The sequence below is a fragment of the Oreochromis aureus genome, linkage group 6 (genome assembly GCF_013358895.1).
Source record: "Oreochromis aureus strain Israel breed Guangdong linkage group 6, ZZ_aureus, whole genome shotgun sequence".
NCBI lineage: Eukaryota > Metazoa > Chordata > Actinopteri > Cichliformes > Cichlidae > Oreochromis > Oreochromis aureus.
Window position 1 is genome coordinate 2,951,764 of NC_052947.1, and position 15,897 is coordinate 2,967,660.

Sequence of the window (15,897 nt, forward strand, 5' to 3'; positions counted from 1 at the left end):
CCACGTGTTACACACGAACATGTGGCTGCAGCTGGTCAACTTCAAACATAACCAGCGGATGTAGCCATTTTAACCTTCCTTCAAAATAAAATAGAAGAATACTTAAGACCATGTTCTCAACTTATTTAAACCTAACTATACAGTACAAATAAGGATGTAATTCATACCATATCCATTTTTATGCCTGCATTTTTAAGGGAACTATAATTACAGTAATGGAACAATAAAATAGCATTTCATAAAATGCTATCCCAAAGCTAGGTTATCAAATGGGATAAAATGGGGAACGTTTCAATGCCCTAAACCTGAATCGCGAAGAGCCCCACAAGCCTTATTCAATACCCCTGCTTTCAGTATTTACCTTTGAGAGGTTTGCACTATTTTACGGTCCGTATGACTTCTCATTGTGTTCCAGTTCGTCGCTGGCATCGCAATGCTTTTAAACTGAAGGTACGTAACGGATACAGTGTCGCTGTCGCAGTGTCATTTCCCTGAAGTTAGCTTCCGTGGTTCTCCTGGAGGTTTTTTGCAACGTGGTTCTGGAGCTCCACAAGTAATCAGGTAGTAATGTCATTAAAGTACTCGGTCCACTTTTTATAATCTTTGTATCGAATTTGGTGTGGGACGTTTCCGTTCTTCATACTGGTTTTTGACTGTTGTACCTCTGTGGGAGTTTAACGGGGCTAACGAATAGCACGTTAGCTATGTTTAGCTTCTGCATGTAAACAGTACACGTGTTTACGTAAACAATACACTTATTTACGTGTGTGAACGCGGGTTTGGCTTGGTGCGGCCTGGAGGTTACCTTTGACCGTTGGTCAACTTTGTACTCATGAAACTGACCAAATGCTGGTGTCATGGTTAGCACTGTTGTCTTTGAATCCACCGATCCGAGTTCACGTCACACCTCGGCCTCCATAATGCCGCTGTACATGTGCAATGGCAATAAAGGGCTGTTCTATATCAGTGGACGTAGTTTTACAGCTAGTTATTATTATATTTTCTATAATTATCTGGGGAAACCAGTCACTTCACTGTGTGTCTGACTAGTTTTGCATTTGGCTAGGGTCAGTATCAGTACTGGTAGCAGGAGGCAATACCTGGAACCTGCAGAGGTTGCACAGTCCAAGTCCTCCATCATGGAACATCAATATGTGCCTTTGCTGTGTCCCCCGGTAACGTCTCAAGAGCATGAAGGAAACTCCAGGTGACAGAGCGAGACAGCGCCGTAGAAGGTCCCTAACTGATATCTGCTCCTTTGAGGAATGACGAATAGTATGAGCACCACCAGAGCTCTACAAAATGACCTCCAGCAGGCCCCGGGGACCCACATGCTCCCCTGCCCTAGTCCCCCAGTAGCTTCTTCTCTTGCCATTACCCTCCACCCCATATCCAACATTGACCTTGACCTCCAGCAGGCCACTGTCTCTGACCAGACTGTCAGAAACCAGGCTCATGAGGGTGGCCTCAGGGCCTGACGTCCTTAAGTGCTGTGCTGTCCTGTGCTCACTGTTTAGCACTGTGGAGCCCAGTTGGCATTTGCCATAGAATACAAAACTAAGAATTTGCAGGTCCACTCGTGGCACCCTGTTCTTTACCCCGAGCACATGTGACAGATGTGAAAGGCTTTTGAGAAACTATCAAGAACCAATCCATGGAGGAACACACGGATCTCTGCAGGCTTAGGGTTAGGCAATGGCATGCTGACTGTTGTACTCAGTGGTATCATTGTGAATTATACAAGTTAATCAAACTTTCAGTTGAGCCACAGTAGTCATACACAGTGAGGATGTAACGCTATTAACAAAATATTTCTATGTCCGTAAAGTTTCAGTAGCCAATTATTATCCTAACCCCCAATTATGTAAATCATTATTATAAGGTTGTATTTAAAACTTCCTGGAAAATCTTCAGCTGATCCAAAATGCTGCAGCGTACTGACACGGACTAGAAAGAGAGAGCATATTTCCCCCGTACTGACTCCTCCTCATTGACTTCCTGTTAAATCCAGAGTCAAATTTAAAATCCTGCTCCTCGTGTACATAGTCTTAAATGATCAGTCCCTGTCTTATCTTAAAGACCCCATAGTATCATATCACCCCAATAGATAGTGATCTTTACCGTACCCAAACAAACATAGTGTCTTGAGGCAACAGTTGTTGTAATTTGGGGCTGTATAAATAAAATGTAATTTAAAGTAACGTATTTTGAAACACATTTCAATATAATGTTACAGATGGATGAGAACCTAACAGAGGGAAATGGAATGGCAGTAGCTCTTAAAGACGAGGATATGGACATTACAGTAACAGCTCGACTAGAAGATGCCCTGGTGACCTCTGACAATGCTGAAATGGTGTCAAACACACAAACACCTTTAGAAGAAGAAAGGGCAGATGCACAAATGCACTCAATAGCAGCAACCGTGTCTTTAGACACGCATAAGAGCGACGAGGATTCTGAAGACTCAGACAGGTATGAAGACGCACAGCTGTTTGCGTGGTAAAACAAAGACAAGTGTCACTAATACTCTTTTCCTGTCCTCAGTGACAGCTCTTCCTCTTCCTCATCATCTTCATCCCTCTCTTCTCCCTCTGCACCTGCGGTTGAGGAAGATGATGATGACGAAGGTTTCAGCCAACCAGCACCCATCAAAACACGGGATGAGATTCTGCTCGAGGTCAGTGTGTGTGTGTTCTTGTTAATACGGTGAGGTTCGCTGTAGACCATTGTCAATCAATCAGGATGCAGAAAACAAAGCGCTGTTTAAAAAAAAAAAAAAAAAAAAAAGGAAAGGAAAGAAAGCATGCAAAATTGCACAAAAAAAACTGCAAAAGGTGAACCGCATTATAGCGAGGGACCACTGTAGTCAAATATTAATTTTAACATTGAAGGGACTTTAATGGTTTGAGTTAGGGCTGGGCAATGTGAAGAAAATATAATAATAATAATAATTATGTTTTTTTTAAGGCTATATACTAATATACCGTATAGTGCCTACTCATTCAAATTAACCATTCAACAGTGTTTTTTTGAATGAGTAGGCACTATATGGTTGAAAATAACATTTGTTTCTGGGGGTTATTTAAACAGATAGATAAAACAAAAGACTTCACCTTTAAGTTTCAAAATGTACCTCAACACCACAAAGTAGGAATTAAAGACAGCTAAAAGGGTACATTCATTTGTACTTCACAGTGCAAATGGATAATGACCCAAAACACATCGCAACAGCAGCTCAGGTCTGTTCTTCAGTGGCAGGACAGAGCATGTTTTTCAGTTATTAAATGCAAAACTGAATCCAGAGAGACCCTCAAACGACAGAAACTGAACATAGGTCAGGTCGAGGCATGGCAGAGTCTCAAGGGACAAAACGCTGCATTGGGTCGTGCCCATGGGTTCCAGACTTACAAAGCACTTAAAAAGATTTTACTTGTTTGGATAAAATCCCTGCACTTATGATTAGTAATTACAATAAGTGGTAAATCTTTCATCATTTGCCTCACATAGTACACTTATGATGGGGAACTAGAGCTACATTAACCTCCCAAGCAGAGATGGCCTGTGTTATTGAAAATCTCAGAGGGAGCAACAGGATAACTCATTACTAAGTCTGATACCAACATTTTGGCAAAAATGCTTGATAAGAATTAAATGAATAAAAATTACTCAGGGGCAGTAATAAAATGTCTAGATTTTATTTGTGATTGTTCCTTTAATGATGTCATGTGATGTGAAGTAAAAATACCAACAGCATTAACGCCACACTGAGCATTTTTAGTTATTACATTCCAACCAACAAGAACCATTATTAGCGTCTTATTGTCCACACTTTGCCACCATGTGTTTGTTTTTTTTTTGTTGTTGTTTGTTTGTTTTTTTCCCCTGAATTCTGAACACCGTCCAACCTTATGCCTAAATGTCATGTTGTTTGTGTGCAGGAACTTCCAGCAGTGGAGGAAGTATGTATTACCTTACCAGAAGAAGCAGAATTGCAGCCACTGGGCACCGTGTCTAATGTTATACAGCAGCTTGGTAAATATAGGCACAGATTGTTTTAAGGCTACATTAGTGTCTTCCAGAGGAAGAGCAGGAACAGTTTTGGCTTGTTTTTCAACTTTGTCTTTTACCACCGTTTCTGTCACTGCAGTTATTATCCAGTCCCTGAAAGACACGCCTCCTCTTAATGATGGCAGCATTATCTTTAAGTCTGATCGGGAGGCTGCGGCCAAGGTAAGGGTGCCAACAGAAGCTTCTCTTTTGTAGAATGCAATAAGTTGCCTGTGTGGTTTTAAGGCCTTTACACATTGGACGAGTAAAATGCTTGCAAACATTTTGTGCATTTAAAAATGTTTTTCAGACTCAACTATTCTTGATGCAGCCGTTCACACCAAACACATAATTACACATGACGAATTTGCAGCATTTATTTTTACATCAGGTTTAGATCAGGTTTAATTTTTATGGCATTTCAGGTGCATATAAACACATATGACCACTCATACCTTTGTCCAGTGGTGACGCAATCAAAGTGTTCAGTATGACGGAACATTTGATTGTTGTCACAGAACGGCTCTCAGCCTTCTCAGCTATGGTCCCTTCTCTGCTAACGAGCTCAAACTGCCTCACTGACATCCTAAAATATGTACAAAGCGGCCGTGATACAGCTTCAACTCCTTGATCAAACCGTAAAATTATACATGCTTGAAAATGGGTTGAAGCCCGAAGCTCTTTCTTCCTATGCATCAAGACGACTCTTTCTTCCTTTTTTTGGTTTTGTGAAATCAGGACCAGCTCATCATTCCATGATTTCAGTTCTGTTTTTACACAGATGTTTGTTGTTGTGTTTTTTTTTTGTTTGTTTGTTTTTTGTTTTTTTTGCGGATGATGTGGTTCTGTTACCTTCATCAGGTGGTGACCCAGCTTGTATTGGAGCAGTTTGTGGTCAAGTTTGAAGCAACGGGAATTGGAATTAGCACCTTCAAGTTTGAGACCATGGTTCTCAGCCAGAAAAGGGTGGAATGCCTATTGCCCCAAGTGGAGGAGTTGATACATTACAGGTCAAAAGTTTTAGAACACCCCAATTTTTAAAAAAAAAAAATTTTTTTTAAATAGATGACCATGGAATCAGTTTATAGACCAAAATGTATTCTAAACTTTTGATTCATCAAAGTAGCCCCCTTTAGAACAGCTGAACATACCTGTGGCATTTTTTTCTACAACAGAAATCAAATATTCTTCAGAAAGTTCTTCCCATGTTACAGAAGTTCCCATAAATGTGGACCTTGTAGGTTGTGTTGCGTTCACTCTTCCGTCCAGTTCATCCCAAACCAGCTCGATGGTGTTTAAGTCAAGCTCACCATCTTATTCTTTTTTCCTGAGTTAGTTCTGGCATAGCTTGGATTTATGTTTTGGGTCATTATCTTGCTGTAGGATAAACCCCTGACCAACTAGACACATACCAGAGGGTACTGCATGGAGCTGCAGAATGCTGTGGTAGCTGTTTTGGTTCAGGGTGCCTCTCACTCTGTACAAGTCACCGACCCTGGATCCAGCAAAACAGCCCCAGACCATCACACTTCCTCCTGCATGTTTGACAGTTGATGCCACACACTGTGGAACCATCCTTTCACCTACTCGACAGCGTACAAAGATCCTGTGTGATGAACCGAAAATTTTAAATTTTTATTCATCAGTCCATAATACCTTCTTCCAGTCTTCAGTAGTCCAATGGTGGTATTTCATGGCCCAGACAAGCCTCTTTGTCTTATTTTGATGCCTTCGCAGTGGCTTTCTTGCTGCAACTCGTCGAAACTGTACTCACTGACAGCTTGACTTTCTTTGCAGTCTCTCTGTAGGACAGACCTACATTTTTAAGTGTTATGATGGTCTGTCTCTCTTCCATTGTTAATTGCCTTTTTCTCACTGTGTTTGTAGCAACACACTACTCTCTGCAGTACAATACTGTTCAACTGATGCTCATGAGGGTATGGTACCACAGTGTGTTCCAACACTGCTTTTATCCAGACAGAGGGGGTTGGAGGTAATCCAGAAAAGTTGGAACAGCTGTAGAACCAGTTTCGAAGCTTGATCAACCTCCATTGCTGCAGAACAACAAAATATTTAATTGATTTTGCGTTCCCTGAAAAAGGCCTCTTTGTATAATTCTGAAATCCCCCCCACACACACACACACACACACACCTGTGGCAGTTCACCACTTACCTTCGTACCATTTCAAGCTGTTCATTGGACGACTTGAATTGAAATAAGTAACTGGAAAACTTTTGACCGGTAATGTATGTTACAAGGCCAGTTCGCATCCGGAAAATGTGGATTTTTTGTCGTTTTTACTTTTACAACTTGTTCAGTGTGTAAATGCCTTTACACACAATGGTATGACAGTGTTGTGCTGTTTCTTTGTTTCAGGTCTTTGAGGTATTTGGCCCGGTGTCCAACCCGCTGTATGTTTTACGTTTTAATTCTGTGGACCAGATTATCAGTAAAGGGCTGAAAGAGGGTACTACCCTTTATTATGCACCAGCCATCAAGGAGTACACGGGATACATCCTCACACAGCAGCTAAGACTGTAAGTACACCATTAGCATAAGAAGTATTGGTCTCAGTACACTACTGATGTGGTTCTGTTGGTTCGTAATCATATCCTCTAATATGCACTGGAGAGCATGAAATGGCTGGTATGGTTTTTGCCAGAAGAACGCTCCCTCTGTGTTTGACAAGAGAGCCTGTCGCTCACTTTCCTCTCCTACAGCGTCTCACTTTGTGAACCAAAATGGTCACAATATCAGCAGATGAGTTGATGAATGATGGAAATAAGTCATCAGGAGTTGTAGCTCTGATGTTCATGAGCTCATCTCTGGTCTGAGAAGTTCTGGTTGTATGGCAAAGCACTGAGTTTATCAGAGCGCACCGAAACACAGAGCTGGCTGTCTCGGGCACCATCACAAAGGAGATGTGTAGCCTGCTGTCATCGTGATTGAACTTCAGAGAAGCTGATGACCATAGATTGTTGGAAGCTCATCTTTAATGACGTTCATGTTTTCATTGACTGAATCCAAGTATTAAGCATTAAAACTGACAAGCTGATGCAGTTTTTCCTTCTTTTTTTTTTTTTTTTTTCAATCAAAGGTCCAAATCTGCAATTCAGTCATATTTGGATTCCTTTGCTTCCAATCCATTTCAGTGGTGTACAGGGGCATATAGATATTTAGTTTTCTGTGTTGACCGCATGTAAGCTACTTTTGATTCGGTGAATGGAAGCTGTTAGGCTAAGGTCATGTCTGTGTGTTTGTTTGTTTGTTATGTTCAAATGAAAATAATTGTGTGCAGATTAAAGGGATCAGATGCATCCTGGAAAAATGACCAAGAACCGCCAGAAGAGGTATGTATCCAACAACGTCCATTGTTCATTCAGAGTCACATTCACAGATATTTTGGGTTTGCCGAGTGGATACTAGTGCTACTTGCTGCCCTACTCTTCGTGGACTTCTTTTTAAAATTTGTTTTATGACTTTATTCTTGGCTTTGGTTGTTATACTCCGTCACTGCATACCACAGTTTTGTTGAGGAGGTCAATCCCTCTGTAGTTGGAGCTCACCCTCCAGCCCCCCTTCTTAAAGATGGGAACCACCACCCTGGTCTGCTAGTCCAGAAATACCACCCCTTATCTTCTCGCAGCATTGTAGAGGTGTGTCAACCAAGACAGCCCCACAACATCGAGAACCTTCAGGAACTTCATGCACCCCAGGGGCCCTGCCACCAAGGAGTTGTTTAACTGCCCCGGTGTTGTCCCCCGCATCTCCAGAGTTGCTTCCTCTATGGAAGACGTGTCAGTGGGATTAAGGAAGTCCTCAAAGTATTCCTTTTACCGGCTGACAGTATCCTCAGTCGAAATCAGCTCTGCCCACACTATACACCAGGGGTGTCGAACTCCAGGCCTCGAGGGCCGGTGTCCTGCAGGTTTTAGATCTCACCCTGGGTCAACACACCTGAATCAAATGATTGGTTCGTTACCAGGCCTCTGGAGAACTTCAAGACATGTTGAGGAGGTAATTTAGCCATTTAAATCAGCTGTGTTGGATCAAGGACACATCTAAAACCTGCAGGACACCGGCCCTCGAGGCCTGGAGTTCGACACCTGTGCTATACACTGTGCATGTAGAGCACGTTTCCCCTCCCGAGTTGCTCCCGCACTCGAGTTTTTGGTTCAGCCAGTGCCCGAGCTGCTTTCCGCTTGGTCTGTCCATACCCATCGGCTGCCTCCGAAGTCCCACAGCCTAACCAATCCCAATAGGACTCCTCCTTCAGGATTCCTTCTTTATGATTTCTGTCACAGATTTTTATAATTACTATATTTTTCCTCTCTCTCCACCTGTTAAGGCTCTAGACTATAGTGATGATGAGAAAGAGCAGGAAGCAAAGAGAAAACTGAAAAATGCCAAAAAGAAGGACACTAGCCACACAGGTACTCCCATAAAAACACATCTCCAGTTCTTCTATGTGATGTATAGCATGGATAATGATATCAGCTGAAATTAGAATACTGTAGAAGCACAAGTTTATATGCAGTTTTTCAGGTTTTGAAGATTAAAGTGTTACCAATAGAAGGTGATACCATCCATCTTTAAACACATTTTCTTGTTCTCCCCCTCTTTTCCAGACAAACCTACTCAGAACCCTTCGCAGCAGCAACATAAGCATGATGGGAGGGGCTTCCCACCAAGACATACAAGGCCTTCTTTCCACCACCAGTACTCAAGATCATTCAGACACACAGAGCCACCACCAGGACACACAAATTTCCCCCCTATGTTCCTCCCTACTCCCTGTCCTTACCCTCCACCTCCTCACCATTTTCCACCCTCTAACTTCCCTCTCTACCCCCCTCCTCCTCCATCTTTCTTCAATCCTGCGTTCTCCCCTCCTTTCTGGCTGCCAAACTCTGCCCCCTTTTCTGACTTTCCCCCACCTCCTCCCCCTCCTCCTCCTCCACCTCAGTGACAACTTGCACAAACTATCAGCAGTGTCTTGTCTCTGATTGTAAAATAAAACATACTTATTGTAGGTGATGAAGATGTGTACTTTGCCACTTGTATGTCGGTTATTTGTGACACAGCCACATGCATTGTGTTCACCATCCTGTAAGATCATGAAAGATCACGTCACATGAAAATGATATTTTTATATTCTAAAAAAAGTCTGCCATTAATTTTCAAGCAAAGGCCAAAAAGCAACCTGGTGTACTCTGAAACGCTACATGGGTGTATCGAGGTTCTGAACCAAGACGTGTCCATCAGAGCTTGGGAACAGTTAAATAGCGTGTTTTCATCATCAGCAACTTTCTTTAGTCTTTCCATGTTGTTAGAAAGATGGTGGACTAAACTGGAACTTAACTGACTCCCAGCAGCTCGTTTTAGTGTCAAAGAGCTGCATAAAGCTGTATGTACACTGAAATTGCTCAGATTAAGCACTTTATTTCAGGACTTTTTTTTTAAAGCTTGTATTTTTAATGCAAACCTCATTTTACTTGAAATGAAAAATGAACATTTTATTATTAGAGTGCGATCAGCTCAGTGTGATGATTAATAATAAACATTTCAAAAATACTGTTGAGTTGTGCTTTGGTCATTTTATTTTCCAGCCTTTTGTTGACTATATAAAGACACTGATACTGCTGTTATAGTGCTTCCACGCATACTACATTTAACTACAGTGGGTGTAAAACTTTATAGTATTTCAAACCTTTGTTTGGAGAAATTTTCTCGAACTAGACCTGAAAATTTAATTCAATACTCCAGCTTTAGTGGATGTGTGAGAAGACATTAACATGACTTAAATTCTCTGAATGTGTGCACTATTCCTGGTACACACATTATATGAAGCTACGGGAAAAATTGCATATGTTTTTAGATTTTGTTCCTTATATATATTCTGTTCCATCAAACCACCTGGATCAATTTTGTCAGTTAGCGGAAAAACCTAAGCCAGTATAGTTGGAATAAGCCAGTGCAAGTGGCAGTGGCCGTTTTCGAGACGCTTTCATTTCTGGGGAGCTGGCAAGTCATCTTTATATGCACTTTACCGTACAGACTGAAACACAGTTTAAACCTCACTACTATCTGCTTTTGTTGTAGATACAGGATGTAATCATAACCTTTAGGGACTACACCCATTTATAAAAAAAATTCAAAGTTGTTCTACCCTGTAAGTTGCCATTGTCCCTTAATAAACCTTGTTCATTAAAGCACGTTGGATTGAGCAGAGCGAGCACGTATGCTGTCCGCTTCACTCCATGGCCTGTCCGTCTGCCTGTGGTGAAATGTGCTGTGCTCATTGAGGAGGCAGGAGGCCTCAATACTGAAGTTTACCAGAAGTCCCCCCACACAGAACAGTACCTACACTTTGACTCACACTACTGTTGGAATTAAATAATTTGCAGTGCCTCAACAATGCTATGCTTTTTTATTAATAAGTGCTGTAAAATCATATAGTATAGTATTAAGTGGACACAGCCCTGAAAAATTAAGGCATTAAACGATGTGTCCTTGGGGAGTAGAACGCTGTAGACTCAAGCTCACGCTTGCCTGGGAAAAAGTAGATAAGAGGGGACCATCACTAGTGGAAAGTTACTGAGACACTTGTTCAGACTAGAATGAGAGAACTTCTGTAGTAAAACTGTTAGGGGCACACCACCATTTTGAGATCCACAGCAACGTGTCATGCAGGACGCATCTCCCTTCTAGAAGTATAGAGATTGAAAATGTGACGTCGTTCCGGGGTAAAACCGCAAAGGATTCTGGGAAAGTGTGGCAAGCGGTACTAGCGCACGCAGGCTTTCACATGAAAACAGTCACACAGCGATAAAAAGAAACAAAGAATGGCAAGAAGCTGTTGTATTATTAACTGCAATAGCCGGTCGCATGACAGCCACGGGAAGCCTAACGGGTAAAGAGATCGGTTTTTTCGGATTACGTCGTAGAAGAGGAATTGTTCAAGCCGTGTTTCCGAAGTAACAAAGAGCCGACGGATGACCTGGATTGCAGCCATTCGAAGACCAAATATAACGTCCCAGAACACTCCAGCTCACATGTTAGTCTGCTCCAAGCATTTCCACAAAGGTACGTCTTCTGTTGTAGTTATTACGTAATTTATCATAACATAATTGTTGATGTAGGTTACAAATAAGTCTTATATTGATTTGGATTGAATTCATTGCGCTATGCTGCTTTGTTCACTGTGGCTTTGCGGGCTAATGTTTGTTGTGTTTTGTAGGAAAACCAGCCTACAAAATGCAGGAATGTGATCCAGACTGGGCAACTCTATCAGCCTGGGTCAGACCGAGTTTAAAGCTGCTACCACAGCCAGATTTGATTGGTTAAGAGAGAGAGCGACATCAAAACAGCCACGAAACGTCCTGCATATATGTGCCCAAGGGTTGTATTGAAGCAATCAAGTGATGAATAACTGTTTTCCAGTATGTTGTTTTGCAATGTTTTTTTTTTTGCATTGTTGATTTGTTTTTCACCGAAGCAGCTAATAAAGCATGATGGAATACAATTTTGCCTCTTTCTTGTAAGATTCTATAATAGAATGAAACAATCATGCCAGTTATAAATAAAGACAATAAGTTGAAGGAATTACAAAACACTCATGTTATTTCTATTAGATCTGAAAATGTTGTGTAATACTACAACCTGAAACGACAAATAGATGCATTTGCCTGTACAGGAGATAAAGGAAAGAAACAGCTGTGAAATGGAATAGTCCAAATCACCAAAGTAAACTGGACCTGGGCTTGTTGCAGGGATCTGAAGTTAATAAACGTGAAGTGCATACACTCACACTTAGGACCATATAATAATAAATATGTGCGTGATGAAAGTTGGGCAGCTCGCTAACGTCCTTACTCCACTCTGTATGCTCGTACGGGTCTGACCCTTTCAATCCTTTGAGTTTTTCCTCGTACTTTTTTTTTGCCTTTTCGTCAAGTCTGTCTTTGTACGGACCTGCCGTGTTCTCCCTCGTTTTGTACATAACTGTTTTGGGGGCAAATAAAATGCAAGTAGGGATTAAAACCGCAGAATTAATGACTACCGGTGCTGGAAATGCTAGCGCTTGATGCAGTGTTTTGATTTTGTTGCCACGGGTACCCACAAAGCAATGCACGAAAGTCACGTGGTCTGTCAATCTCTATTGTGAAAGAAATAAAATGTGAAATAGTCTACTGAGCAGTGTTTTGTCTTCCATTTCGTCAATTTGCTGCAGTAGACAAAGTGGCGGTGTGTGATCCGTCCCAGTGCGTTAGAGCAACTAGATTGGGGTGTAATAAGTAAATAAGCCGAGTAAACTAATTGGCTTTTGTGGATAGCGACTAAAAGTAAGAGAGTAATAGTAATTGTTCTGGGCTTGGCTGCCCCACTCGATCGCGGACGCGAGGGCGAGACCCATGGGACCACTAGGGTGGTAACCTGGGAACTGAGGACATCCTAAAGAACCAGTCAGGGATCCCTGCCACAGTTGAAGTTTGTATGAGAATAGGCCCCCCCAGATACTCCGCTGGACAGATGGGCCGCGGAGGGGAGTGAGGCGAAGTCTCTGCAGCAGAGCTTCTGGGCTGTGTGTGTGTATGTGAAAGCGCAAGAGGTCGCGTCTCGATTGAAATCGAGTAGTTAAATTCGCCACAGTTTACAGCCTGTATGAGAGTGGGCCCAAGTTCCTTCGGCGGATCAATTCCGAGCTGAGAGCTGGGAATCCTGCTACAGTGTCTTTAGATTGTGAGTGTGTATAAAAGTTAAAATTCGTGACTTCCGGTTGAGCTTTGATGGAGTAGGACGTGAGTCTGGGAGCTCCCGCCGATTTCGATTAAATTGTTATTAATTCGCGATTTTTGGCCATATTTCCAGTCCTGTTTTAGTCTGTAGTTTGTTGTGTTGAGAAGTTTTACTTGGGCCTGTGTAAAATGGCAGCAAAAAATGTTAAAACTCACAGTACTATTCAAACACAACTGAGGCCTAGTTTGCAAACCGCGACCACACCCTCGAGTGAGCCGTCGTCTCCTGCAAAGCCCCGCTGAGGAAAGATATCGCCGACATCTTTAAAAAAAAACTTCAAGACACTCTGGGTGATGCTTTGTCTACCATTAAGTTCGACCTGCTGGCGATCGATAAAGCTGCCAATGACTCTATCATGTCCGAGCTAAAAGGTATGGTCAGGGAGATGGAGCATGCACTTACTGTCTGCTCTGATGATATAGCTGAGATGAAAAACACTATCAAGGGCCTCACAGCTGTCATGGGTTCAAAATATTGGGGATGGATACAGGAGGAAAACCAGAATAACAACACTGGTCCGGCCGGGTCAAGTCAAACGATGATTTTAATGAACACACGTGTGGGAGATGGGACACTGTACGCAGACAGCACCAGATCTCTCACCGAAAACCACACAACAATAGTTTTTATGAAAATCAGGGTATTGGAACGCCCCCTCATGCGTAAAGTAGGTACAATACAATCAATGTTGACAACTTTTAACACATTAAAAGAACATCTTCTTCTTCCCGAGGCCAGATCCTTCCCAGTAATCTTCTAACTCTGCTTATCCCCTGGAACAAACAGTCTCTCCTGCAAGCATAATCAAACAGCTACAAGGCCTTGCAAACTATTATTTAAATGTTTGAACTCCCCCCTCTACATGAGTTTAACTGCTGCTTGTATGTGTGCGTGTGTGCCTCGACCTCAGCATTCACTCTGTCTATAAGGACAGAGGCCAACTCTGCATGTGTGCAATAACCTAACTGAAACCATACATGTAATATGTTGAATAAATGTTCTAATCAAATGCCACTACTCAAAGCTTAATAAAAAGAATATAAATGAATAAAGGATAATGATGAATAACATGATATATGTGTTTTGTAAGCGTGTTCTTTCTATAGCTCAAGATCCTTAACACAATAGATTGTTCAGTCCTTGCACCGAACAAAGCTTCCGACCCTCCACTAGTTGACCGAGCCCCCCTCATTGGCAAGCACAAAAATACAATGCATGTATATACAAAAGAATTATCACTGCACCTGTAATAGAAAATGTTAATATGGAATCATGACAATACCTGTAATACAAGTTGTAACATAAGGCCAACAGCCTAAAGAAATTCTCTAATGAAGTAACACTTAATAATGATGGTGATACATAAATGAACTAATGAGTAATTATTGCCAATACACACTACTTAAAGGTTAACAAAAGATATATCTAAATAAAGGATCATAAAATAACATGATGTAAGTGTTTTGTAAGCATGTGCGGCCTTCTACGCTCTACGTCACTTCCCTCAATAGATCAGCCAGACATCCCGCTGACTGTAGCTTTTAACCCTTACTGACATGAGCACAACTCCATAATAAGCACCAAGTGGCAATATGTATAAAGATGATCATGGTTACACCTGTAATGAAAGATTATATGATTATACCAACACCTGTAAATAGATTAACATGAGGTTATAACAATCACTGTAATACAAACGTTAATGTAATGTCAGTAGCTTCAATAAATGCTTTAATGCAATGCTTATTATATGATTCTGATGTAATGATAAAATAACAGTAAAATATCCCTTCTCATTGCTCATGTAGCCAAGCTGGAAAATAAGTGTGAAGACTTGGAGTCCAGGACGCGGCGCAACAATGTTAGGATAGTGGGAGTACCGGAGGGCCCTGACACGTGCACCACTACTGCCGTAGCCATCTTGCTAAAAGAAGCATTTGATCTGGGGAAGGAGCCGCTTTTGGATCGTTCCCACAGGACCCTCCAACCCGCACCTAAGCCTGGCGACCGTCCACGAACCATTGTATGCAGGTTTCATTACCACACTCACTGTGTTGACATTTTACGACGTGCTAGAGAACGCCAACAGATTAAAGTTGGAGACCGGACCATCTCAGTCTTCCCCGACTACACCGCCAGGGTGGCACGGGCTCGTGCTGCATTCAACACGGTCAGGCAGCAACTCCGTGGCATTGAAGGTGTTCGATATGGCCTACTTCATCCAGCGTGACTCCGCATCACATATAAGGGTGTTGAGAAGGACTTTGTTTCAGCAGAGGAAGCCAGTGATAATCTCAAAACTTTGATCTCTGGGTGAGCCTCGATAGCCCCTCAGTTTGAAGCTGTAATGCTACTAAGGGTTCACACTCGCTAGGTTTAACGCCACCTGTGCATTGTTTTCTTAGGGCGTTGTGATAGTTATTGTACTGTTGGTGTGCTGGTTCCTTTTATTTTCATTGTTTTATAATGAAATTGAATCATATAACATACTCTTGAACTTCGGATCAGTCCAGCACAATCTTCTCCAAGCTTGCTGCATTGATTTGCACAGGACTGGGTTGTTTTTTGGGGGGTTTTGGTTGTTTTTGTCTTTTTTAAAAAAAAAATAATTTTTATGCACTTTTGGTGTTTTGTTGGAAACTTCACCATATGAGGAAACCATTTTGTACTGTGAGGTCTTTTTTGTTTGGTTGGTTTTTTTTGCTTGTTTTTTTCCTTTTAAAAAAAAACAAACAAACAAAAAAACATGTTTATTGTTACGCACACACTGTTATACAGTAGAGAAGGGGTTTTTTTTCCTCTCTCGCTTTTATTTTTATTCGGGCTCCAATTAGACCTGTCACTTTGGTGAACCATTTTTGCTTTTTTCGGGTACACTGCTGTCTCCTTTGTTCTGTTCTGTGGAGACTTGGGGTGTATTTGTGTTCAGGGTTGGGGGGGGGGGGTCAGGCATGCCTCTTAGATTCATTAGTTGGAATATCACAGGTATGGGTAAACCTGTTAAGAGATCTAAGGTTTTCACTCACTTGAAACGTCTAAATTCTGA

At 41.8% G+C, this 15,897-nt stretch overlaps 1 protein-coding gene across 1 annotated transcript; it reads left to right on the forward strand.

Annotated features, from left to right (window-relative positions):
* The first annotated feature begins 439 nt into the window (after positions 1–439).
* On the forward strand, positions 440–9,084 carry LOC116316284 (H/ACA ribonucleoprotein complex non-core subunit NAF1). The gene is made up of 9 exons (XM_031734828.2): positions 440–561; positions 2,237–2,475; positions 2,548–2,680; positions 3,942–4,035; positions 4,151–4,233; positions 6,429–6,589; positions 7,351–7,402; positions 8,401–8,485; positions 8,681–9,084. Exons 2-9 carry the CDS (start codon positions 2,237–2,239, stop codon positions 9,019–9,021), a joined length of 1,188 nt encoding a protein of 395 aa, XP_031590688.1. The 5' UTR covers positions 440–561; the 3' UTR covers positions 9,022–9,084.
* The last annotated feature ends 6,813 nt before the right edge of the window (positions 9,085–15,897 follow it).

What these genes read in the sequence shown, in the direction of transcription:
- LOC116316284 (XM_031734828.2), top strand. Translation starts at nt 2,237, where the DNA reads ATGGATGAGAACCTAACAGAGGGAAATGGAATGGCAGTAGCTCTTAAA. An exon ending in GATTCTGAAGACTCAGACAG is followed by an intron (nt 2,476 to 2,547) that starts GTATGAAGACGC and finishes TCCTGTCCTCAG; the next exon opens with TGACAGCTCTTCCTCTTCCT. An exon ending in TAATGTTATACAGCAGCTTG is followed by an intron (nt 4,036 to 4,150) that starts GTAAATATAGGC and finishes CTGTCACTGCAG; the next exon opens with TTATTATCCAGTCCCTGAAA.